The sequence below is a fragment of the Falco biarmicus genome, chromosome 3 (genome assembly GCF_023638135.1).
Source record: "Falco biarmicus isolate bFalBia1 chromosome 3, bFalBia1.pri, whole genome shotgun sequence".
Classification (NCBI taxonomy): domain Eukaryota; kingdom Metazoa; phylum Chordata; class Aves; order Falconiformes; family Falconidae; genus Falco; species Falco biarmicus.
Genome location: NC_079290.1, coordinates 52,078,637 through 52,105,989, shown reverse-complemented (window position 1 = coordinate 52,105,989; position 27,353 = coordinate 52,078,637). Strand labels below are relative to the sequence as shown.

General features: G+C 39.3%; 1 protein-coding gene across 3 annotated transcripts in view; it reads left to right on the top strand.

Moving 5' to 3' along the window:
* The window catches only part of ASXL3 (ASXL transcriptional regulator 3), a 132,915-nt gene that overhangs the window by 41,315 nt on the left and 64,247 nt on the right, over window positions 1-27,353 (top strand). For 2 of the 3 annotated variants that reach the window (XM_056332549.1, XM_056332550.1), the window contains exon 1: window positions 17,763-17,870. Coding sequence is in view for 1 of the 3 variants with exons in the window: in XM_056332551.1 (XP_056188526.1) it covers window positions 15,925-16,033; window positions 17,361-17,472 (221 nt within the window). In the remaining 2 variants the exon portion in view is untranslated. Of the gene's footprint in view, window positions 1-15,924; window positions 16,034-17,360; window positions 17,473-17,762; window positions 17,871-27,353 lie in introns of those variants that run through there. The other variant, XM_056332551.1, reaches the window with a different exon arrangement.

Below are 27,353 nucleotides of genomic sequence, written 5' to 3'. Positions count from 1 at the left end.
AACAATACTTTTAAACTGTACAGTAGTTAGTGAACTTTGCTCAGCAATACTTTTTAATTATTTCCTTTAAATGGTTAAATATTACCACAATTTAAGCCTTTTCCCTGAAATACGCTTGCCTTTTAAAATTTAATTCTAATAGGTCTTAACAGCATGTTGTATTTTGCTTTATGTTTTCTTTACTGAGGGAAGGTGGAAGGAGATGTCTACACATAAACACCTAATTTTATAAATTTAGTTACAATTGGTTTTAATGGCAGCAACTGGAAACCTGCACTGAAATCATGTGAGAGGGACATGACATTAGGCTCGAGTGGAACGTGTTGGGGTGTGGAGCTCCTTCAAGCTTGGTAATTCTGCTTTCACTCAGCAGGGTGGTACCTCCATGTCCCCCCTCCTCTGTGTCTTCTCGTGCCAGAGGCAGCCACCCAAAGGGTTACAGCTCAGGCGAGCCAGCTGCATCTGGCATGTAGGTTTGGGAGCAGCTGAAGGGAGCATGTTGCGTTCCTGGCAAAAGGTGAAATACAGGCCTTGCTCTGAGGAGTCTGAAATGGGAACCAGTTGTGTCAGTCTGAGGCCATCCTTCTCCAGTTACTGTAAACCAATATTGTAGCTGAGAGAGTAATCCTGCACTCTCCAAGCTGCTTTTCCTGTTCAGGGCTGCCCACCTCCCTGGGTACTGGCACAAGATTCACGTGGCTGTTTGGGGAAATAATCAGGATTTAAATAAAAAAAAAAGGTGGGGTGAGGTGGGGGAGAGGGCTATGTCATGGAGGCAGGAATGTGTGGTCTGCCTTAGAGAAAGCTGCTCAAGCTGCTGCTTTGAGTGTCAGCGCTGGCTGAAAGTGACATGAACTGAGTATTAATCTTGGTGCAAAACTCAGTGAAAGCAGAAGCTACTCCGTTGCCTTACATACAGGTACACAGATGCACTATTGCTGGCTTAACTGCAGGGTGCTGTCACTGACAAAGCTGCAGTAGCAAAAGCCCCTGCTGTGAATTATAAGAAAGGCTGGAGATTCTTCTAATCAGTTAGGAGAGGAGTGTTGGCTGGGAGCTGTGACTGTATCAGGATTATGTTCCTGGTATAGCATGATAAACTAGGAGACCTACTCAGCCTTACGAACTAGTCCTGGCCCACAGTGTTTTCTGGCAACACTTCTGCCTTCTTTTCCCTTTTCCACTGTGTAACAGAGTTAATGAAGCCACTGTCACATGCTGCATAGGATTCCTCTGTGGGTGGTGCAGTAGCTCAGTTCTGTTGCAGCGGTTTCCAGGCTTCTTCAAGAAGCTTCAGGGAAAATCTTTGGGGGGCTCCTGCTTCTGGGAACTTTGGTGGCTTGCTGCTGCCGGTCAGGGCCAGACTGTGTGTCATTTGCCTCTGTCAGCTGTTACAGACAGCTTTTTTGGGCTACTTGGCTGGTTGTGGACTACCTATGTTTTTTGTCTTCAGCTGGCTGTTGATCAAGCAGTGGTTTGATGAATGCTTGAGGAATAGCTGTAGAACTACTCCCAGAGCCCAGAAAGCAGAGGGAGCTCAGAGACCTAGCTGTTATCACAGCAGTTAATACAAGAGGGGCACAATGTTGTGCAGAAAATTAGATCGGGACACTGCAAGACTGATTAGGAATGTGCAGTGACAGTACTGATGTGCTGTAGGGCATGGTCACCTGCAACTCTTCCTGGCACATCAGAGAACTTGGCCCAGAGAGAACTCCAGGTCATGGGCTGCACTCCTGGGTCTAGGGCTTGCACTGGGGAGGGCTGTGGCCTCACCCATGGGCAGCATGCTCTTCTGATCAAGGTGTTGAGTTGCCAGGTGAAAAATCTGGGAGGAGATGAGTAGACATGTGCAGTGTGAGAGAGGACAAACAGGAGATCAACAGGATCTTTGTAGGGACAAGAACACAAGCTCTGTGATGTGAAGTAGGGGCAGTGAGAGATTATATTCAAACAAGCTGTGGACAGTCTCCTAAGATTGGGAAGTTGGAAATCTATGATTACTGGAAATATAAAGAAGATTCTTTGCCTGCAGAGAAGAATAGATGTAATGCCTTGGAAAGAGGTCATCAAGATTGTCAGGGGAGACCTCGGAGCCAGCTGAGGCTCAGCCAAATGTGTATGTGGGGAAGAAAAGGAGGGGCACAGTTATTTGAGACCATATCCTGACAGAGACAGAGGCACTCATCTGCCAGCCTGGTGTACCTGTGATAGCTTTCTTCTTCAAGGTTTACTTCTTGTGTGGTACTTCAATCACAGATGTTGCAGATGAACACCTCTGATGCTTGTCCAGCCCTCAGACTTCACCCCTTGCTGTTCATCCATGTGGCCACCATGCCACTGCTGGGATGAGCCCAAATATATAAAAAATGATTGCAGAGCCCTGGGGGCAAGGGTGAAGAGTAAAAATGCCCAGGTGGTTGTTTTCCTCAATCCTGCCAGTGAGGTGGAAATGCTCAGGTAGCAGAGAGCATGTCCCTTAAGTCAAAGGGCAGCCGCATGGCTGGTGTCGCAGGCAAAACCAAGGTACCCTTTTTGAGGAATAAGGACTGCTGAAAACAGACAAGGATGCATGAGATGGAGTGTGGCAAGGGCATCTTTGCTGACAGTTTCAGTAACCTTTTCTGGATGGCTTTTAAGTAGCTACTTAATGGAAAGGTTGCTTCAATTTGAAGAGAAGTGAAGACATGGGAAACATTGAGGAAGTGTCTGGGGAAATTGATTGGAGAAACCTTGTGCTTTTATGCAGGCAGTATGACTGGGGTGTCTGTTTCGAGTGTCTGTACACTAATGCACAGAGCATGGGAAACAAGCAGGAGGAGTTGCAAGTTTGTGCACACTTGCAGAGCTCCTTAGGCTTACAAAGACATGGTGGGATAGCTCACACAGTGCATGCAAAGGAGGGGCGAGAGTGCACAGTGCTTTGCTTTGGAATGGGCACTGAGTCTGTTGAGCACTTGAGAGATCAGAGGGTAGCGCAACATGAGTAAAGTTGTGGTAGGGATCTGCTGCAGACCATCTGGCCAAGAAGTAGATGAGTAACTGCTAGGGGCTGTGCAGTTATTGCAGGCCATAGTAGATATGGAGGATGCAAGTAAGCCAGGACATTCTTGAAAGTCAATTTCTTGATGCAGGTGATTGATGAACCAACTAGGGGACATGCCATACTGGACTTGTTACACATGAACAAGGAAGAACTGATTGAAGGTGTGAAGGTTGATGGCAGTCTTGGCTATGGTTGATGATCAGACTACGGACAAAAGGGCCCAGGAAGCCTGTTTCTTCTTCATTGGTGAATGAGAATGGTCCATCCCAATGTGCAGAAAGTCAAGCAAGTATGGCAAAAAGCCAGTATGAATGAGCAAGGGTAAATCATGCCTGACCAGCCTCTTCACCTTCTGTGCTGAGACGAATGGTTCAGTGCATGAGAGGAGGACAGTGGATGTTATTTACATTGACTTTAGCAAGACCTTTGGCATCATTTCGCATAGTATATTCACAGTCAAATTGGTGAGATAGGAACTCAATAAGTGGCCAATAAGATGGATGGAAATATGCCTGTACTGCAGGGCCCAAAGTGTTTCTATCAAATGTGTTAACTCTGTTTGGTGACCAGTTACTAAGTGGTGTTGCTCAGAGATTTATACTGAGGCTGTTATTGTTGAATGTTGCTAATAAACATCTGGACAATGGGACAGAGTGCACATTCAGCAAGGTTGGAGATGATCTTTGACTGGAGGGAGTGGCTGGTACACTGGAAGACTGGTTTGCTATTCAGAGGGGTCAAGACAGCAGAGAATTGCGCTAACAGGAACCTCATTAAATTCAACAAAGGCAAAAGCAAACTCCTTTATCTGGGACATAGTGACCCATGTAGCAGTACAGGTTGAGGGCTAACAGGCTAGAAATCAGCTTTGCAGAAAATGACCTGGGAGTCCTTTGACTGTTAACAAGCCAGATGTTAGTCCAGCAACGTGCCCTTGCAGCAAAAAAGGCCAAGCCCTTACTGGGCTGTGTTAGCAACAGCATTGCCAGCAGGTCAAGTGAACTGATCCTTCTCCCTCTGTTCAGCACTTGTGAGACCACATCTGGAGTACCATGTCCCATTTTAGGCCCCCTAGTACAGGTAAGAGATTGGTATACCAGAGTGAGTCTAGTGGAGGTTCACCAAGATGGTTGGAGTCTAGAGCATATGGTGTATGAAGAAAGGCTGAGAGAGCTGGGCTTGTTCACACAGGAGAAGAAAAGGCTCGGGGGATCCCATGGCAGCCCACAGCTCACTAACAGGAGGGTGTAGAGAAAACAGAGCCAAGGTTTTTTTGGAGGTTGCACAGTGACAGCATGAGAAGCAAAGAATGAGAGGCAACAGACACAAATTGGAACATGGAAAATTCTGATTAGATACTAAGAAAAATATTTTCCCAGTGAGAGCAGTTAAGCATGGGAGGAGGTTGTCCAGAGTGGCTGTGAAGTCTCCATTCTTGGAGATTGCACAAAACTTGACTGGACAAGGCCCAGATCCAAGTGACCCTGCTTTGAGCAGGAGGTTGGACTAGATGACTTCTGGAAGTTCCTCACAATGTAAATCAGGCTACAATTATATGAGTATGTGAACCTTGGTGGAGCTGAATGTTCTTAAAAATAGCTGTAACCTTTTTTTGGGGGTGGTGTATTTTTTTTATTTTGCATTTGACTAACCAGTTAAATCTCAATAACACACATGCAAGATATTCTTAAAGCACTACAGAGCAAGTTGTGGAGACTGGCCAGTTAAAAAGCCAAATTAAACAAGAGAACTTGGGATAACTTCATAGAGGTCCCTTGTGTAGGGTGATTAAATTTTAGAGGCCAAAAAGCATTTGGTGATTACTGACTACGTCTTGTTCAGCATAGTCACTTTGCTTTCCACGGGGTTTTTTGGTGTATTTGTTTTGGTTTTTTTTCTGAGGAGTAAGCTTCACCCAACTTGAAGCCAAGAATATTTGGAAGGGTGGGGTGTTTTTTCTCATTTTATACATTGCACATTTTGTGGCAATGTTTTTCTTGGGTTTATTACATTTTTGATTGTAGCACAGTCATTACTTCATTTTTCTAAACATATGTATTTAAAACCCACAAGGGCCTGTGAAATCTGATACTAAAATAAGACATCATATATATCAAACCCATGGTTTCTTTAAGAAAGCCATTTTTTAACCTCTACTTGAGAGTTCCTTTCATGTGGCAGGAATTTATTTTTTTCCTTTCTTTATAATTTTGTCCTTCACGGTGATCATTGGTATTAAAGTAGAAAATGAAAAATGTGCTACTGCTTTTTAATGAAATCAGTTAAAACTATTAAAAGAAAATATTTTATTAAAAGAGAAGAGAAAAACCCATACATTTTTGAATAGGAATTAGCTGTCGGAGAGAACTGTATTATTTCACCAGTATAAGAATTTGTTACACAAAGGAATCAAATAGTTTCTTTCAAGTGATGTTGAATGAGGTGGGTGTTCTCAGTCCTTTGGACACCTTAGCTGTCGTGACCATCTCTGACGCATGCTGATTTATTGTTCTTTCGGGATAATTTTCTTTCTGAAACATTTTTCTTTTAGGATGATTTCAAAAGGTACTCTTTAATCTTTACCTGTGTCTTTCAAAAATACATTCAAAATACTTCTTTTTTGTTAGCATTGCTTTTTTCTAGTATTATTTGTACTAAATCTAATGAAATAGTAAGGATTCAAAGTACAGAGATGCATGTACTATATGTCCTTTCTCTGAGATTTTTTTCTTCACAAAGAAGAAAAACCTCAGGTTTTCACAGGTGTTAGAGAACACAGAAAAGTGTAAACATTCTCTATAAAACTTGTATTCTCATTTCCTTTCTGGTCGAGGAATGCTTGTTGCCATATGTGAATATCATTTAAAGAGGTGTCATGGTGTTTCAAGCATACTTTTCAGAACATTACAGATATTCAGGGAGACCTACTCAGAGGCATGGCTGACAAAGGGCAAGGGTAATCAGCAAAAATAATGGGTAGGGATATTTAAATTTTGAGAGGGTGTTTATATCTTTCTGTCTGCAATGTATAATGTGGCATTGATATGATATGCTTGTGTAGTTTTTATTTTTCCTTCTCAAATTTAGTTGCTATACTGCTAGCATCTTGTTTTCAAATACATTATAAACCTAGAGTAAATTTCTATAGCTATAGGATATTTTTCCTTCAAAAATGTTTTTGAAAGAAAAATATATTCAGGGCAAAATCCATGGCAATAACTCTGTAAAATTCTATTAGGGAATGCTTTTACGTTTTACACAGGTTCTGGAACTTCTGTATGTGAAGGCTTTCTTGTGAGAGAAAATATTTTTTTTTAAAAAAAAAAAAGCCTCACTGGCTTAAGGAGTACTGAGATTTGTGATGAACTTTTGTTACAGAGGCTTTTCATTTCATTGTTTTAGATGAGTCATAATAAAGCCCTGGTTTCACCACAGATGAATTCCATTTGGTTTTTTTTCTAGAACATTACTGTGGTTATTATCACCAGGTCTGACACCATTAGGTTTTCCCAGGCTGCCAGCATGAGGAGATACAATACACTTTGCTCTCAATGTCAAAAAGATTCATTATCAGTGTTGTAGGGTACCAGAACTTCATATACCCTGGCCTCAGACCACAGAGTGCTGTAAAGGTAAGGGTGGAAATGCTGATCTATCAAAGACTGTTGTACAGAGCAGAGGGCAGACCTGATGTGTCTTCAGTAGTCTTTCCCGCTGCAGAAAAAAAGAAAGATGAGATATAGTGTAGTGCTGCAATACAGCTAAGAGGTGAAAAAAACCCTAAGTCTATGCCGTCATTTGCAAAAGTGAGCCAAACTCTTACCTACTGAGAGGTAATCAGAATAAAAAGTTGTGGGTAGTCATGCATGAGAACTTTGATTTCCCAAGAAATGTAAGTATCATCTCAGATTGTGGTCAGCTAGTCACTTGTGACTGACTGTGTGAATGGAACCAGTCTGGCAAACTCTTAAATGAAGAAACAAACCAACCTTTTCTTACTAGCATCCCCTGTCTTTTTGTCACAGTCACCTTTGGCTAGCAGTTTCATTCACTTGTCCACCTTGCTTTTCTCATGATGACCTATGGCTAGAGGTTTATTAGGTTTGTGCTTTATTGTATGTGCTAATGTCATGTAATCACTGCACACAGTAGCTGTATGTAGATGTACAAAAGGTCCAGAGGGAGATTGGTTTATGTAGAAAGATCCTAGAAGTGGTAGAAATAGGTCTTAAGGGTAGTGGCATAATCTCCAATATTTGTTTACACTATATATCCCTTCACAGAGTACTTGAATAATCTTTGTGTGTCTGTCTGGGTGGCTGCTACCATTCCTCTAAGGAGATAGCGTGTTCTTTTAATGCTTGGGGGGCGATCTGGTAAGAGGGGGAAGACACCCGTTAGTTCTGTGAAAGCAGCTTCACTTCCAACTCCTTCCCTGATCCCAGGTTTGGTGAATTAAAAATATAAAACCAGACTAGGTGAGTATGTAAATGAGATTTCCTGCTAAGGAATGCAAAAAATACCCTTTCATGAAACCTGGCTTGAATTTAGTATCCGTGTTGAATTTCTCTCCAGGATTGCTCCAGATTATTTCACACCAGAAAGACAATGAAAAGATTCAGTTTCTTGGTGGTATATCAGATACTTCAGTTAACTGTGATTCCAGCTGCTTGTAAGTCCCTCACAAGCTACAAAGGGCAAAGTCCAAGTTCATTGCTGTGTTCTTCTGCATTAGATATATGGGATTCACTACTTTGGTTAACCTCAGTGAAAACTGATAGGTGAGTTCTGCTAGCTTGTGAGACAGGCGCGAGGTATCTGTGATGGATGTTTTAGCGTGTCTGTACTGGTCCTTTTTCTTTCCATCATACTACTAATAATTTTGCCTCTATCTTCATCTGGTTTAGAAAAACAAGAATCTGTATGAGGGTTGAGTATGAAGCGATGTCAATAGTCTATATAATGGCTCTTTTTCCCTATCATCTTCTGGGGTTTGTTTGCGGTCTGTGAGACTACAGTCAAATCGGCTGTATTAGTCTGTTGTGTTACCTGATAGCTGTGAGCTTTCTGGCTTACTTGTGCTGCTCAAGAATAGTAGCCATGTTTGTGATATTCAAAGGCTGAAAGTCAGATGCTACATGTGAAGCGTAAGTAGGACCAGAGATGTAAAAATTTTTTTTAGGATCCTGCCCAAATGAGAACAAAACTGATGTTAATTTTGGCTAATGTGGATAAAACTGATTAAAAATAAACTTAAGAAAATACATATTTTAAGAAATTTCTTCTAATCCTTTAATACATTTAAAAATCCAATTGGGAGAGCTTATATTAGGAATAAGCCTTAAGTATATTTTATTGAAACTATATAAATAGTATTCTACCCGTATGCACTTCAATTCCTGTAAAACTTTTGCAAAAGCTGTTTAAGGCTCAAGACATTTATTATGAGTTTATTTATTATTTAAGTGGTTAAGACTTTAGAACATAAATAGTTTTGACAGTCACACCAACTATAGGTATCAAGAATATTTTCTGTATTTCTCATTAGTAGTCCCTTTAAAATTAAGAAGCCACTTGGAAGTTCAAAAAATATAAAGCCTCTTTCTTGTTTCATTTTAGGAATAAAAGCTTTGTGTGAGAGGCTGAGTTCTACCAGCTCTATAGTTTCACTAGTGTTTACATAAAACCAGTAGATAGTTCCCTAGCTACCTACTACCCACATACTAAAAGATCATGTTTTTATTGTTTAATAAATTGTTAGATATTTAACATTTTGAAAAGTCTGCCTTTATTCCTATTATATTCCAACACATCTAGTGCATTTTCATTCGGTATTTAAAAGCCAATCAAATTCCAGTTTCTTTCCAAAAATGACTTAACAGAAATAAGTACACTTGTAATAATTTAGTAAATAAGATGTCATTGCTGTTTTAGCATCAGAAAATACAACTTAGATTAATTTTTGTAAGTTAGATAATTGCTGAATGCATTTATAGTCTTGTGACTAGCAGAAGGTAATATTACATTAAAACTCTATTCATTTTCTCATTGAGGTGTTTTAATCATTTCATGCAATGAATGAATTAGTCTTGCAATAGGAAAATAAATGGAACAAATTCAAAAGCGAGATTTAAATTGATCGTTCAACTCAGCTTTTCTGTTTGAGAATTTAAATTGGTTTAGTTTGGATTAACATGTTTAGTCTATTATTTTGCCTTCTATTAATGAAATTTTACCTGGAATGTGTAGTCTGTATTTAACATTGGATGATAAAGTAAATACACTGTTTGAGGTCTTCCCGTGTATATTGTGTTTGCGTTGCAAGGTTTTGATAGTGGGCGACTACAGAGGTGGCTTCTGTGCCAAGCTGCCAGCAGCTTCCCCCATGTCCGACAGAGCCAGCGCCAGCCGGCCCCAAGATGGACCCTCCGCTGGCCAAGGCCGAGCCCATCAGTGACGGCGGTAGCGCCTCTGGGACAGCGTATTTAGCAAGGGGGGGATAAACTGAGCAGCAACCTGCAGCCAGAGAGGAGTGAGGCTGTGAGAGCAACAGCCCTGCAGCCCCCCAGGCCAGCGCAGAGGGAGGCAGGAGGTGCCCCAGGCCCCAGAGCAGAGGTTCCCCGGCAGCCCGCGGTGAAGCCCCTGGCGAGGCAGGCTGTGCCCCTCAGCCCGTGGAGGGCCGTGGTGGAGCAGATCCCCACCTGCAGCCCACGGGGACCCCAGGCCGGGGCAGGGCGATGCCCCGAGGAGGCTGTGCCCCGCGGGCAGCCGGCGCTGGAGCAGCTCCTGGCAGGGCCTGTGGCCCCGTGCAGAGGAGCCCAGGCGGGAGCAGGTTTGCTGGCCGGGCCTGTGCCCCCGCGGGGACCCGCGCTGGAGCCGCTGTGCCTGAGGGGCTGCGCCCGGGGGGGGACCCGGCTGGGGCAGGCTGGGAAGGGCTGCTGCCCTGGGAAGGGCTCGCGTTGGTTGGAGAAGTCCATGGAGGGCCGTGTCCGTGGGAGGGACCCCCGGCTGGAGCAGGGCCCGAGTGTGAGGAGCCTCCCCCGAGGGGGCAGGAGCGGCAGAGGCAGCGTGTGATGGACTGACCCAGCCCCATGCCGTCGCTGTCCCCCTGTGCTGCTGGGGGGAGGAAGGGGGGGGGAAGATGCAGAGAATTCATGAATAAAGTTGAGCCTGGGAAGAGGGGAGGGGTAGGAGTAATGGTTTTATTTTTTATTATCCTACGCTGATTTGATCGCTAATTAATTAATTTCCCCAAGTCGAGTCTGTTTTGCCTGTGACGGTAATTGCTGAGTGATGTCTCCCTGTCCTTACCTTGACCCTTTGTATTTTCTTTCCCCATTCAGCTGAGGAGCGGGAGCGATAGAGTGGCTTTGGTGGGGACCTGTTGTCCAGCCAGGGTCAGTCCACCACACTGTAGGGGTATACCAAATAACTAGGGAAGACAGTTGATCTGATTTGTTTAGACTGACTTGAAGCTTTTATTGCTGAAAGCTTGTAGAGGGTTGGTAGGAAATCTTGCACTCATCAGCGTTATTTTCAGACGTTTACTCTGTGCTCTCTACTTCTTTCTGTGCCAAGGGAAGGATCCTGTGCCTGTACCATTTGAATACAGCTGAATGTCTAGGTTTTTTTCAGTCAGCTGTTCACTGCACCTCTTCTGGTTCTTCCCCCCTGAGCCTTGGCCCCAGCACCAACAGCTGGTGCAGCACTGCCAGCTCAGTCAAGCATGGCTGTGGGGGGAGAGTGGCTCTAGAGCAGTCAGTGGCACTTTGTCTTTTTGATATATAGGACAGCTATCTTGGTATTGCTGCTTCAGTTCCTAGTGTTTTTGTGTGTCACTCGCAAGCTAGGTCGTGGCTGCTGTCTTCTAAGGCAATTTCAGACATTTTGCTGGCATATAATAGCAAGACCATAGGCACACGGTTCCTTGAAGATTGTGGGAAAGCTTCTGCTTTGGCTTCATCAAACTGGGTGTCCAGTACTGCATGCATTGCTCTATGAAACACTTCAGCAAACAGTGCACATCTAGACATCTAGTCAATTCTCCACCTGTATATGGCTGCTGTATATATTGAGTAAATACACTTAGGGTGTGTGTTTAGCCTCAGCCCTAAGCAAAATTTTGATTTATTAAAGAAATAAAGAATCCCAGGATATAGTGCTGGATGCATGCTCAAGAGATTATTTAATACAAACGCTAACACTGGGACAGATTCCAGTATATGTACCAGCCAGGACTGGTGTGTATTTGATGATCTGATGAAGGTCATTTTACAAACTTCCCAGCTCTGTTCGGATGTTGATTAAAACATCAACAGCTACACTCACTTTTAGACTATCTGTGAACTTTCTTTTTCTTGCCCCAGTGGCCATGAAGAGCACTTATCTCCATTGACTTCAACAGCCCTTTATGTTTTTCTGAGAAGTTACAATTACACCTTTTACTTTTCTGTTTTCAGACCACACAAATGTGTTTTCTACAGCCTTCCCTCATAAGTTTTGTTTTCTTTATCTGTTGTCACTCTTGTGTACTCTGAAACTGGTATAACTTGCATGCGTTATAAACATTTTTTTACTCTGTGTGACTTCATATCAGGTCTAGAAATTAGTTCTGAAGCGTTTTGGTTTACACACCAGCCGCGAGTAAAAATTGTTGCTCCCTTGTGACGATTTATGGATCTGTATGAAATGAGCAGATGATTTCAAACAAATAAATACTGAACACATATATGATAGCTAAGTGCCTCTCTTACAGCATCATTGTTAGATTTAGGAACAGATCGGGAACCCTTCTAAGCTCTGGGAGGAGGCTGCACCGTGTGCAGGGCAGGGCTGCGTGGCTGAAATGCTGCCTGCTGCAGGATTCCAGGTGCCCTGTCTGCATAGTGTCAGGAAACATTCACTGTCTGCCACACTATTGTCTGGACAGGTTGGCTTTAGTCAAATTATTTTTCCATATTTAAAACATATTTTATTTTGACAAGATCAAATTTTTTTTTCTCTTGGCAAGCAGTCTAGTATAAAGACCATTAGAATTAAAAGTATAACCACAGAAGTTTTCAGTTTTTTTCTGGTAAAACTGTGTGTTTGAGAATTTTATAATATAAAAATAAGTAGTGTTTTTGCTGGTGTTTTTTGCAGATTTTTGTAGGGTTTTGAGGAGGGTGGCAGGGGAGAAAGTAACTGAAATCTCTACTTCCCAACACGTTTTTGGGGAGCTTGGTGTGTAGAGACCTTAGTCCAGCATTTAGATTTAGGTAACACTGGCTGCATGACCAGTAGAGGGAGCCCAGAATCACAAAATATTGGAAATATTTTTGAATGGGGGAGCTGGGGTGAGAATCTTTCTTTGATAATGTACGGGAATTTTGTGATTATATTTGGCAGTATGCACCAAATACTACCAACTTATAGTGACTCTTGGAAAGAGTATTTATGAAACTTTGAAATGCTTGATGTCTTTTAAATAATCAAATTGTATTAACGACTTTTATATTGGAAGGCTAATTAGTAATTTTTTTCTCTTTCCTATGTTGCTGGTTGTTGTAACTTCATATGACCTTTGCAGAAAGTAAGTAATTTTTCTTTTTTAAAATCTAATTAAAAGTGTGCAGGGTGGGTATACTGCTTGTATATATGCATATATGTGTATTTATATAAAATAAACATACAAGCAGGAAAGGATCATTCTTAAAGACATAGCGCTACAGAGGCTGACTCCCATGTATGAATGACTTGTGGAATACCACAGTGGCTTACAGCAATATCACCCAAAAGAGGATAAATAGTGTGAACCTTCTGCACCTGAAGGCTGTAAATGGTAAACGTATTCCTGGTGTGTAGACTAGGGGATATTTGCAATACATTTGTTTAAAATACATTATGGCTCTAAAAATTCACAGATATCAAGTTACGAAGTAGAATTTATTGTATCCAATTTGATTTAACTGAATCAAAGTTGAACTGACTTGGAGTGTTTCAAGAACTTAGGTCAAACTGTGCCGGTTTTGATATTCAAAGAGCCTTATATTTGGCAGTCCTTGGCCGGTGTATTAATATGTGCCAGCAGCTCTGAGCAGAACGAATATGTCCTCAGGCTGTAGGAGAATTTAGAAAGCATGCAATAAGTAGTATGGATCCCTCAGAAACTGCTCTGTGATTCAGATATCAGTCTGTGTCATAGGATCTTTGATTGTTGGGCTTTCTAACCACAATCCCATGTGTTGTGATAGCATGTATTACAAGTGTCTCCAGCATCCCTTGTGGGTAACGTTTGGGAATCCTAATACAGTTTTTTAAGAATGACTGTGCTGACAGAAGAATAGACAAGTCATTGGCCAACGTGGGTCAAAATAGCAGGGATAAAGGACACTGCGGAATTTCAGTTTGAGCCGCTAGCTCAAAATAAATCCAGCCTCACAGTATTCAGATCATTGTTTCATTTGCAACTTGTGTGGTTTGTTTTGTGCTCATTATAGACATACCCAAATTCAATTTTCAAGAAGGGTGATATGGCCCTTTGGTTACATGCCAAGTTATTTAGGAATTGCAGGTATCTGTAGGAAACAAGCATAACAGTAGTTAAAGTACTTCTTGGCTTAGTAACTGATACGGATTTCTTTGTAAGTCAGAGAGTAGTTTCTATTGTCCACTTGCCAGTTGGCTAGACTTTGAAGATTAAGATATCTGCTGTGAGCACAGTAGTGGTCATGAGGTATTGCCAGATCCTCTATTTTGGGTTCATTCATCTTGTATCATTTTAATTGGATAATGATATCTAAAAATAAGAGTGGGGTCCAGAATATCAGCATCGGAATAGGAGGATACAAATAGTGCATACATGCACACAGATTGTTTCTTGATATATTGAGTTTGTCTTCCACTGCAGAGTCAGCAAGTTCTTTCTATCTCGCAGAGAAAGTCTTAATCTGTGATAATGTTTCACTAAAAAGATCCAAGACTCTGAGAGTCGAAATTGCTTCATGTTATGTATGTTAACATATGGAAAAAATTATGGAAGTAGGACTGCTCTGTTAAACATCTTGTGTCTTTGCTTGTCAGACATTAATACAATAAGGAAAAGGTGCAAAGAGAAGTATCCTACTTATTCCAAAATTGTTTTAAGTAATCATTAAACTCAATAAAATATCTCTTAATGTTTTCTGTGCTACTGCTAGCAATATCATTATATTTCTACCATATTTAGGTTTTTTTGTGTTACAGTATTATTTCAAAATGGAATGTGGAATTAGTTTTATCTGCAAGGGAAAAAAAGAAACAAAAACTTTTCAGAATTTTTGTATTTTATTTTTAAATAATAATTATATTTATTATTATATTAGGGTTATAATATTACAGTACTCAGATATCAAATATCTGATAAGCTTATCAACAAGCAGCATTTTTACCTGTACTTTTTGATTTTAGATGTAGTAATGTGATACTTAAGTCATCAATAGTGAATAAATTATATTGGACAGGACCTCCTGTCCTGAGGACACTTTATAGTTGAATTTTTACTGGAAGTGCAATTACCACACTATCTGTCTTGCCACTAACTTAATACATGTACAGTAAGGATTAATTTTATTTTAACAGAAACATGGAAATCAGCAGAGAGCATCATCATATGAAAGATGACAATTAGAGTCCGGTTTTATTTATTAAAAAATTCAGTCATGCAATTTTCAACTAAGACTGGATGTTGTGTTGTAATAATGCATAATAAAGAGCAATAGTTTCTGATGGACTTTTGAAGCCCTGTTCCTGGTTTATAGTTGAGTGTATAATTAATCCTGAAATACTTAGCAACACACTTAATTTAATGCACAGGCATTGTTCCACTTAACCAAGTGGAATATATTTATGTGGCTAAAGATAAGCATGCGTGCAGGCTCGGGACCCCAGGGAAGAAGCACAGTTTCACATTCCATCCCTGAGTTCACTGTGTACATTTGTCTGTAAATGGGGACAAAGACGTGATAGTACATCTATAAATCTGGTACTTTAAATTGAAATGAAATAAAATAATTTATGACTACCTTCTTACCCACCATTTCTTAGATCAACTTTTCAGAATAGTGTTAAGTGTAGCTAAGGTAGAAACACTTTGCTTTATTTTTCTCATGTAAACACGCATATATTACAAACACATCTCTATACAAGCACTCTTTTTTTCTTAATGTCTTGTGTTTCTTTTTAAATAGTCCTTTTAACATGCATTCCACAGTGGTATTGCAATTACTACCTTGAGTAGGTCAATCTCTTAATCTTTAAACCAACTCTAATTAGAAAAGATAGTGCTTCATAGAAGATTCAAACATGCTTGTATTTTTTTATAGCAATGCATGCTGATTGTGTTAAGCCAGAAGAAGGCTTAACTATATATCACTTTTAATTTTAAATGTGTTCTTCCTGGGCTCTTTATTATTCTTTTGTTGCCTTTCATCCTATGGGATGCAGCTGCCCTTGAACTTGGTACTGTTTTGATCATTCATGTGCAGCAGCCACATTGTCTGTAACATTTCAAAACTGAGGCTTCATGGTGTTATTTACGAAGTAATTTCACATAAATATTTGGACTTTGGTTCTCCCAGAATGTGGAGCTGGTTGCTGTATGAAGAAAAGCATAATTCTAATTCACAGACTTTTTGCCTCGAGCCTAGGGGACAGATGCATATGATTAAGTTTGAAACTGGCCTGTTATTGTAATGTAGATGTTTTCAGGGTTGAGAGAATTTAAAAAAAAAAGGGTGTGGGGGGTGGGGGGTGGGGGGGAGCAAAAAAAGCTGGACAAGCATGAGTTTTAGAAAAAATAGACCGATGGAATAGTTTTACAAGAGGCACTCAGTCTTGGACTGCACAATTTTATTTTGCAGTGGAACCTCTCCATTAGCTTGCCTGAATGCAATGCTTCATACTAACACTCGTGTAGGTGATGGAACATTCTTCAAAATCCCTGGGAAGTCAGGACTCTACGCTCTCAAAGTAAGTTTAAATTTTGTATATGGCAAGTGCATAGCACTATTAATCCATTTTATGAATGTCTCAATAGAGATAAAGGTAAACAGATTAGATTCTTTAGAGAGGAAATGACCTGATAGTCCTTCTAACTGCTTTCAGATGTCTTTTGAAAGGATTTATAATGAAAGTAAACATCAAATGTTTTATCCTAGAAAGCATATACATGTTCTTACATTTGGCATATGGTATAAAAAACACGTAGCATAGCTAAAATGCTGCTTTTTCAGAGTTGCTCACAGAAAGGCCTTTGTTTTATGAGCAGTAAGCTCAAGAGGATCACTGTCTTCCTCATTAAGTAATTGTTTTAACCTTTTATTTTTGAATAGTTAACATTATTTGCAAGTCTGATATAAAGCAGCTTTTAATTTACAGGTTGCATTATTGCTTTTGAGAAGGAATATAATTATAGTGATAGAATTTTGCCTTTATGCTATTTCTATTCCTTTTCCTCTTTATTTTTCTTTTTTGGTCTGTATATAATGGTTTCTGTGGGTGGAAATTTTTTCTTGCTGTAGATGGTCAAACTTAGAGGGGTTTCACAATAGGAGTGGAGGAATGTGAGTCAGAGGTGAGAAACAAGAAAGTGACATTATATATTTGGCAGTCTGAATGTAGTCAGTTACAATTTTGGGCTGGGGGGAAGGATCTTTTGTAATTTATTACAGACTTATTTGATGTAAGGGCTTTAAACATATAAAACGATATAGATTTGCCTGTTGCTGATAACTAAAAATTCTGTATCTGAGCTTGAATTAGTAGTTTTCAGAAGCTCTATTTCCTAATTTACTAAAACAAATGCTGTTGTTTTTCTTTAAATCGGGAGATATTCTTGGCACAAATCCAGGTATTCACAATCTCTCCCATGCTTGTGAGCTCCAGGTTGCTTCAGTTATTTGAATTCAAAAAACAGGGAAAGGCAGAAAAGAAACATTAAAGGATTTGTGTTTTGCTGCAATGTTGTGGACACTCAGCTGGAAAACCAGGATTTTTAACAGCCAAACAAGTCTGGTTTTGTTTTGTTGCAAGATCTTGCATTTTATTCGACATTTTTAAAAAAAGTATGTTACGACTTTACAAAATAGCTTTTTTGCTTTTGCTTGGCAAGTTGTCTCATGAAATCTGTTTTTATATCTTTCTCTGAAGTACCTCCCAAGCATATTTTATTTTATTCTAGTTTTTGAAATGTAAGCATGAGGAGTACACTGCAGTAATCTATTTTCGCAGATGCAGCAGGATCATGATTGATTTTTTTCTTGTTAATTTCAGTTTTCTTTTTCTTTTTTAATGGTAGAAAGAAGAATCAACATGCCCTACTGATGGAACATTGGATTTAGGATGTGAATCTGAGTTAGATGGCGCTGAAATGGCTGAGACAAACAATAATAATGGAGAAGAAAATGGTGGTAGGTATTTTAATTTTGATGTTAGAGGGCACATTTTGGGAAAAGAAACAGTGTTGTTTACTTAAGATTTTCATGGTGTGGTTTCTAAACAGTATTAGTGTTGTGTACTCAATGGAACTATTTTTGACTGACTCCCTCTTTTTTGACCTTGTAAAGAAATCATTAACACCAAGTGCCTCTATTTGACTTAGATTTGTAAAAGACAATGAGTAATGATGTTGGGTGTGCTTTAAGTAACTAATTTTTTGGCTTACAATTTTTTTGTTCTAGGCCCCACAGCTAAAGAGTAATTTGCTTTATTGGGCATCAGACTTGCAGCTGTCAGATAGACATCTCACTGATTTCAGAGTGGGCATGTGGGGTTGGTCCCTCAGTAGAGTTCTGGGCACAGGACAAAGGTTTGTATTTTTTTTTGTTTCAGGCAGAGATTCTCCTGGGTGCCATGTTGATGTAAAGACATGCTGAAGTATGAGATTGTGAATTTTTTTCTCTGAGATAATGACAAACTAAAACATTGCAAGACCTTGAAAATGACAACCTTAGAAATATTTTTTTCTTTTTGAGAGGTAATAATTGCTCATTAAGAAAACAGTTCTTCAGTCACCTAAAATTACTTGCAAGTAATAGAAATTGAATATTCTTCTTATTAAAACTACACTCATTTAATTCTTATAAACTGAATGCTTTATAATAAAATCAAGTTTCCCAGGACCTCTGAAACAAATCTTTCCTTGATCAGTTCTTCTCTTCTGCTGCCACTTGACAACCTGTCCCACTGCTGGACTGCATTCTACTGCTTTGGTTCACTTCATATATGGTGAGAGGGTGTCCTGTTTACAACTAGGACATGAAAAAGCTCAGCTCATGTTGTTCTGCTGCAGACTTCCCTTTTTGGTCTTGAGCAACTTAGCTTCCATGCTGCACCTGTACAGGACTGATACTACTATTTCAGTATTACTTGCTACCAGCACTGAAAAAAATCACAAAATGCTCAGTGACAGGAGTAACAGAACTACCTAAGACAGGTTGTTGTGGATCTAGTGGTGAAATTTTGAAGCTTAGTGGGAAAAAAAAAACAAGTGAAGAATTATTAAATAGCTCTGTGTCTTCATTTTCTTTGATATTTTATGTCTAGAAGTTAACAGACTCTGAACGTGCGGTGGTTTTATGCTTAGGTAATATATATGACATGTATAAGTGAACATACCTATTTGTAGTTCTTCAACAATTCCTGTCTGATATTCTGACAAACTGTTCCTGTATACTTTCCTAAGTCACAGGAAGAATACAGGGGTGAAAAGCAGTGCAAATACAGTTACAGATACGTAAAGCAAAAGTTGATGTTACTTGTTATAAACAAATAAAAGTCATGGTAAAACCTTGGAAATTATTTAGGAGTGATAGGATGTAAATAAGGATGCCAGAATGCCTGAAGTAGAAAATTACTGGGTTTTGACTGAGAGGAGGCTGCATACTATTTTCACAGTTTACAGTAATAAAAATAATTCTAGCATTTGTGGTGACATAAAAGAGCAGCTGCTAAAATTAAACGTTTTAAAATATTTTGGATAGAGCAGTACATCACACCTAGATTGTTTTAAAACCTGAGAACTTTCCCTCATGTTTCATCTTTAACCAATCTTGGAAAACTGATATATTTAACTTTTCAAAACCAAGTAATTTTAAATTTTTGATGTCATGCACTGGATATTTTTAAAAGGAGTAAATGGGATGGCAATAGTGAGTTTATACTGCATATAGAAAGACCAACGCTGGATGTGATCTATAAGGAACTGAAGACAGCATATCTTGTATCAGTCAGCAGATACAGAACATAAAACATGTTTGATCATAGCTTTTCTTGAGACAAAGTTTTGTTGTTAAAGATATCTATTCATATATGTGTAGAACTCTGTAAGTGATTTCATTTACAGTATAGAATGCTTGGCTTAAAAACAGGGCCACATCTGAGAAATGCAACCAGTTTTAAGTGGACTGAAAAGTACAAATTACTAGATTTGCAAAGGTGTAGGAATCACCATCCACAGTAGGTATTTTTGCTGTTCTCTTGAAGATGTGACTTGACTACTCTTCATTCAATATCTTTGTCAATACTTTTTGAAAAGTATAAAAACCTTCATGATTAATTTTGTTGATAATAAATAATGATGTTGAGATCCCTCTTTATTGCCTTGTAAATGATTACAGTTGAATAACATGGATTTTTTTTAGGCTGTAAAGGGAAGAAAAAGGGTCACATTTGCACGCTGGAAACATGTATTCAGTAAATCAGTAAATCTGAAAAGTGTTTAAGGATCACAATGGAAAATGAATTGAACATAAATTAGATGCTTTTGCTAATTAGTCCAGTGCAGTTCTTGGACTGTAATTCTGGTAGTACTGATAAAAGAATATAGGCATAGTGTTTCCTTTGGGTGTAACGCTAGTTAAATGATTACTAATGTATTGCATTCATTACAGCTATAAGAAAGAATTAAGAAAAATAGGAAAGGATTTTGAAAAGGCACATAAGAACTCCTGAGTGAACAGGAGTTCCAGTCAGCCATCCCTGGAAAGGTCATGGAACAACAGCTCATCCTGGCTGTCATCTCTAAGCATGTGGAGGAAAAGAAAGTTGTCAGGAGTAGTCAACATGGATTCGCCAAGGGGAAATCATGCCTGACCAACCTGATAGCTTTCTGTGATGGAATGGCTGGCTGGGTAGATGAGGGGACAGCAGTGGGTGTTGTCTGCCTTGACCTCAGCAAGGCTTTTGACACTGTCTCCCCTCATAGGTGAACTCAGGCAGTGTGGGTTAGATGGGTGGACAGTGAGGTGGGTTGAGAACTGGCTGAATGGCAGAGCTCAGAGGGCTGTGATCAGCCGCACAGAGTCTAGCTGGAGGCCTGTAGCTGGCGGTGTGCCCCAGGGGTCAGTGCTGGGTCCAGTCCTGTTCAGCTTATTCATCAGTGACCTGGATAAAGGGACATGGTGTGCCCTCAGCAAGTTTGCTGATACAAAACTGGGAGGAGTGGCAGATACATCAGTGTGTTGTGTTGCCATTCAGTGAGACCTAGACAGGTTGGAAAGCGGGATGGAGAGGAACCTCATGAAGTTCAACAAAGGCAAGTGTGAGGTCCTGCACCTGGGGAGGAACAACCCCACGCACCAGTACAGGCTGGAGGTGACCTGCTGGAAGGCAGCTCTGTGGAGAAGGACCTGGGAGTCCTGGTGGACAGCACGCTGGCCATGAGCCAGCAGTGTGCCCTGGTGGCCAAGAGGGCCAATGGGATCCTGGGGTGCATCAGGAGAAGCGTGGCCAGCAGGTGGAAGGAGGTTGTCCTCCCCCTCTGCTCTACCCTGGTGAGGCCATGTCTGGAGTGCTGTGTCCAGTTCTGGGCTCCCCAGTTCAGGAGAGACAGGGAACGACTAGAGAGGGATACAAAGATGGTTAGGGTACTGGAGCATCTCCCTTGTGAGGAAAGGCTGAGGGAGCTGGGGCTGTTCAGCCTGGAGAGGAGAAGACTGAGAGGGGGCCTTATCAATGTCTGCAAATATTTTAAGGGTGAGTGTCAAGAGGACGGGGCCAGGCTCTTTTCAGTGGTGCCCAGCGACAGGACAAGGGGCAACAGGCACGAACTGCAGCACAGGCAGCTCCATCTGAGTATGAGGAAGAACTTTACCTTGAAGGTGGCAGAGCCCTGGCACAGGCTGCCCAGAGAGGCTGTGCAGTCTCCTTCTCTGGAGACATTCAAAACCTGCTCTGTGCAGCCTGCTCTAGGAGAACCTGCTTTAGCAGGGGGCTGCACTAGGTGATCTCCAGAGGTCCCTTCCAACCCTGACCATTCTGCAATTTCATAAATACCTCGTTTGCCTTGGGAAATTTAAGGGGGGCAGTCTAGTTAGTTTATCAAAGATGAGTTGGTGACTTAATCAGTTTGTAAATGTTTGAGAAAAAATATTTGTATAGAAAATACTTGGTTTAGCAGACCAAATCTAACAAGATGCCTATCAATTGAACTTTTCACACTAAAGCTGGGATTATTTTTCTTTCCAGGAGACTATTCTGTGGCATAAAAATAACATTTGATTCAGTATAAAACACACTTTATGAAATTCTCCGACTTGTGTTTTATAAAAGGTCAATAAATAGTGTGTCTCCTTTCAGCCTTAGTATGTGTGATACATACCAGGATGGGTGTTGTTTGCACATTGTATTCTTAATTGCCCAATTGATTGCATTTTTATTTGCTCTTGTTTCCACTGTGGTAGAGTGCAGAAGCCCCAGTTCTGACAGAGTGATCAGAAATTGCCTAGCAGGAATTTTAGAAGTGCCACTTTAGGGTTAGCTGGAAGCAGAGGATGAAACCCTAAGCAACAGCCTCAGTCCGTTTGTAGGCTTTTAGATTATAGTCTTCAGCTTTAGGGCTAAAAAGTACCAGATGACACTCAGAGAAGAATTATTCCCCAGCAGGCACAATTTTCCCAGCATAACTGCAGGCTACTGAACAATTTTATTAGCATAATAATATAAAAATTCCTCACAGTTATAAACACATGACTTGGTGAAAGCTGTTATTCCATATCGATATTGCTAAAATCACAACTGGAATGGTCTCACCGTTAGATTATTCAGATGCTGTGGAGACAATTTTTTTCCCCACCTTCTCCAGAGGCGTATGTTAAAGAAACTCTGTAAGCTACAGTTGGTTTTGTTTGGAATGGGTTTTCTATAGAAGCTCTCCAGCAGTCTCGTATCTTTTTTATAAATTCTATTTCCCTCAAATACAGGGGCAGCATGTAAAGATGCAGTCAGTATCAGTAAAAGAATTAAAATCTCAATTACTGTTGCCTGGGAAAATGATGACTGTAATATCCTTTTGCCTGTCAATAGGATGTTCTGTTCTCAAAAAGCATTTCTCCCTAGGGTTTCTGAAGCCAGGGCTAATCCATCAACCACAGAGCACAGTTGATTAAAAATTGTCTTCGTGCAAGCCAATGGAATGCACAATGATGTAACTGTGGAGGAGGTAGCAATTCCTATGGTGCTGTGACTTCCTTCCCCTACCCAACCCAAACATAGGTTCGATGTTTGCCCAAATATGAGCAACATATGTCTCCTCTTCAGGCACTTTGGTTTTCAGTACTTCCTAAAACTGTAAGTTTTTCAATTGCGAACATGAAGCAGCGGAATTAATTTCTTAGGCAGTTTTCCTATATATACTAAATTAAATGATGGACAATAGAGGATCAGATTCATGCTGAATCCTGAAATTTTGTCTTCATACCTACTGTCTGTGGTCTTGAACACCTTGTGCATTTTGGACTAGGAAGCTACTAGGATAACTCCTGTAGTGAGGAATGAATATTCACCATTGTTTCAAACCTGAAGTCCACATTTAGATCTTCAGTTCCTTTCCAGGAACAGAATTTCTGGCGATTCAGGGAAACCTGTTACCCTCAGCATCTGTCTCTTAGGAATAATATCAGATAATTCTGCAGAATATGTCCATTGCACATGGCAGCATCTAGATGTGGGACAGGCTCTTCTAAAAGCAGGACAGTAACAGAATAGCAGCTCGAACATACAAACTTTTAGATGACATATCAGAAAGAGACAGCTTTTCCCTTTTTTTGTTTTGTTTTGGTGGTGGTTTGTTGTGGGTTTTTTTTTTTTCATCTCCCTGCAAGCGGCTATAAAATAAAAATATTATACCCAGGGTTGATTTTAACTTCTGTTTGTTTCATTCCCACTGGAGGGGAGTCATAAGAATGAGAGAAGATATTGTAGAGCTTGAGGGATAGATCTTTCTCATCTGCTTTTTTTTTACTGTACAGTAGAGTTAATGAGGCCTAAGAAATTGGTGGCTTAGTGATGACAGGCTGTATATTTTTAGTGGAAAGTGTTGACTTCCTTTGGAATAAAGATTCACAGTTTTCAAAGCTTTGTGAAATGTTTAGGCTCAAAAGCACGCCGAGAATATAATGTGATTCAGTGCAAGCTACCAAGCTGATGTGGTATTTGATGTCTTTTTCCAAAAAATACTATTCAATATTATTTATCATTTCACAGTGCTAGTATTGCTTTTCAAAAAGAGTATTATAGTCACAGTAGTGCCCTTGATATATTCATCTGTTTTTGCTTGCTTTGGCGAACTTGTTCAATTAACTAACTCCCAAACTGGTTTTCATTTTCAAGAGCTGATGGCAACAGTCGAGTTCTGAATTGTTCAGATTTTGCGAGTTGGGCTCTAGAGATCAAAGAATGATGGAGGTGAATTACTTGATACATCTGTGTTGGCAAAGCATGACCATTTATGTCAATACAAGTATAGATCTATGTCACCCAAAGAAAATATTGAATTTTATGGATATTTTAGAGAGAGATTTGTGTGTATGTTTTCCTAAGGGAGTTCTCTGTGAAGTTTCCTATCTCCAGAGTGTGTGCATACATTTTATGCTTGAGGTAGACTCTAGTCTTTAGCATATGGTAGCAATATTAATTTGTGTTTTGTAATGTGGCCATTAGTAAACAATCCTTCTCATCTGCTGTGGTTTCTGTAGCAAAGAAGGAAGTGAACTGCTGTTGTTTTTACTGGTTTGATTTTAAATCAGTATGGTCTGTCTGAAATCGGAATTAATGGTGCTATTTATTTTGGCAAAATAAGCCCCTTAAAGCACTCCAGAAATTTTTCCTGTCCATTTAGTTACAGAAATCTGTTTATAATTATTCTTAATAATTTTCACTGGCAATGAGGTAGAATAATTTTGAGTTGTATTCCTACAAAGATCGTTTCTTTGATGAAACACTTCTAATATGCTTTAGGTAGGTGTAATATTTCTGGAGCAGGGAAGGTAAAGGGTAATAACAAATAACAGAGATAGCCTATAGAATTTGAAATTAAAAGATAGCATTGCTGATTTTTATAAATGATAGCCTTTCAAAATACTTGCCAAAACTGGTCTTGGAAAAATGGAAGAGAGGAAGTTATTTTAAATGGAGGTTGTCAAAAACATTTTTAACGTGCTCTCCTTGCTAAGTAATTCTAATTCTATGATTCACGTTAACACTCTGTGAACACTCACTAAAGGAGGTCTTATCTTCAGAAACCCAGCTGCTCCTCCAGCTCATACCCTAACACTTTATGGCTTAATAGTTGTTTTTTGCTTTATTCCTTCACTCAGTCCTGGCCCTTGAAGAAGCTGATTTAAAGAATGGAGCCTAATTATTCTCCACTAAATGGAAATGCCTCCTGTAGGCTTAAAACTGTTCTTGTTCGCCTTTTCTACTGTAGCAATAATGGTGAATCGTCTTTATTTGCTACCCAAATATTTTTCCTTCATCTGTCACATTCTTTCAGGGTTCTTTTTATTCCTCCGTAGCATCCAGTTTATTTTTAGCATTCTTTTCTGATAAAGCTTTTGAAGCGAACATGGATCTGATAATATTCATGCATCTCCAGTGTTTATGGACAAAGCAGTTGCAGCTTTCCAAAGCTGAACATATGTACAAAGACCACTGTCTCTTCTTGCATTTGTTTTTCTTTTACTGTGTTTGGTTTCCATAGCAGAAATGCCTGCTTTGTTCTTAAGGCATTGTTTTTTTAACTAGGATCATCACTGTTAATTTCAAACACTTACATATTTTTCTGTCATATTTTCCCCTTTTTTTACTTTTGCCCCATTCAGAGAAGAGCAGTTGGACTTTATCCATATAAATGAACAAATAAATACAATTTTCTCTGCTCACAGACATTGTATTATAGTGAGATTTTGGAACGGATTGATATAAATCATGCAGTAGCAGATCATGTTTTAAAGAACAAATTTATTCATTGTCTTATACTTGTATTTAATTTCTTACAGAAAAGTCAATTCATATTGTTTTGTAAACAATTAATATTGTTTATTGGTTGTCCTCTAAAAAAGCCTGTATATCAATTTTACTATCTTTTTTGTGAATAAAGTTAATGTTATTAAGCATTTATATAAGTTAACATAATTATTTAGATTTTAATATTTGTATCTTCTACTTTTGCAAGATAGGTCATGACATCTTATTTACTAGATGTTTATGTTTATAGCCATGATTTGTAACAACTGGTTTTAAACAGAAATGGAAATTTAAGTAAAACATGGAAAACAATATTTAAAATAGCTTCTTGCTATTTTAAGCTGCTAGATATATGAAGGAAAATATTTGTAATGTACAAAATATATTTTAGAAAGGAAGTATCATTTGTTGTTAGTAAATGAAGTTGACTTTCTGTAATCACCATGTTTTTAAAAAAATTTTAAGCAGCAGATTTCAGCCTCACATATCTATTTCTTTAGTCATAGACTACAGAAAAAAGTTTGTTTTTCAAAACTCAGCAGAACTAGGTTTCGGTTGCACTAAACCAAAGCAGCCTGAAGTGAGGTATTCCTTCTGTACCTGCAGAAGAGATTACAGTGATGGAAAATTCTTTATTGTTCTAGTGTGTTTGTTTCAGTTGCTTCACACAGTAGAACAATCCCTGTTCCTTGGTTTAACTTTGTTGTCAAAGCAAAACAAACCAATACACTGATAATATTTTTATTTAAAATTGAAGTAATGATAGAAATAAGAAGTATGGCCTCTAATGGACCCTGTCACAATTTCAGGGTTTATTGTTAAAAGAAAGAATGAATGAAAGCACAAAATTAAGATAGAGCTGTGTTTATTTTTACTCATGTGCTGTATCATGACTTGACATTAACGGTTGTAGTATTGAGCATCATCAGCTAGTGTTATCAAACTTGTCCAGGATGAACTTTATCACCAAAATAAATAGGGGAGACTCTTGGATAATGTCCTAGATCAGAGTAATGAAAATCAGACTTTCCCATCTGAACAAGAAAGTAATAGGAGTTGCAGTCATCCTGGAGAAGAGGAATAGTTTTTTCATGACAGGTCATGTTGTATCCTCTCTTAGGAGGGACAGCGAAGTATATAACATTTTCCATTCTTTAGGCATTTTTAAATATGTTCTGTTCTTGTCTCCTTAGCTCTGGGGTTTGTGTGCTCACACTGTTTCTGTTTTTTTCTTCAGTTCTTTGGCTCTCAGACTTTGCCAGAAAACAGTAAAAAAAAATCTCTTTGAAACAAAAGACAAAAGCTGGGTAATTTGAAATGACAGGTTTTTATTTTGGTGTAGGTGTTCTTTGTCTCAGGAGCTTAGCTATTGCCGTGATTTAGATTACATAAACCAGCTATTGTTTTGTTTTCTGCTGACACTTTGCTGCTCCTTTAAGTTGTCTTTTTTGATAGTAAGCTTTGCTCATCATGTGGAAAAGATTGATCCAAAGCAGGTGATGCTGTAAACTCAGAGCCTGTTTTGTGTTCCAGCTTCTTTTTATATTTTGACAAATGCTTCAAGTATAAGGGAAGAAAGTGACAAACATCAGTTATAAATCTTATGACAAAATAGGATTTGTCTTATCTGCAAATGAAAATTTTTACTCTAATATGAAAATTATTTTGACATAATGCCAATGCCATAAAACAGTGTGTATTCTCTGTTGGTGAGGTAAGTATTAATTATTTTTTCTTTCAGTGTGAAAGCAAATGTTTAATATCATGGTAACAATTAATTATTGATGACTAAATTGTCTCTATTCGATCTTTTTTTCTTACAAAGTCATTACAATATTTCTTTTACAAAATTGCTGGCGAGGGAATTAGAATGCTTCTTAGGTGTCTGCTCATCCCACTGAAGGATGGGAGGAGAAAACCATAGGCAAACAGAAGCGTTGGGCAAAGATCATTTCTGGCACATGTCTGTGTGTCTTTGAGTGGCTTCAAACTATTCTGGTAGGTGTGCGAACTATGGCAAACGTTGGAAAACCACATACAGCTGCGT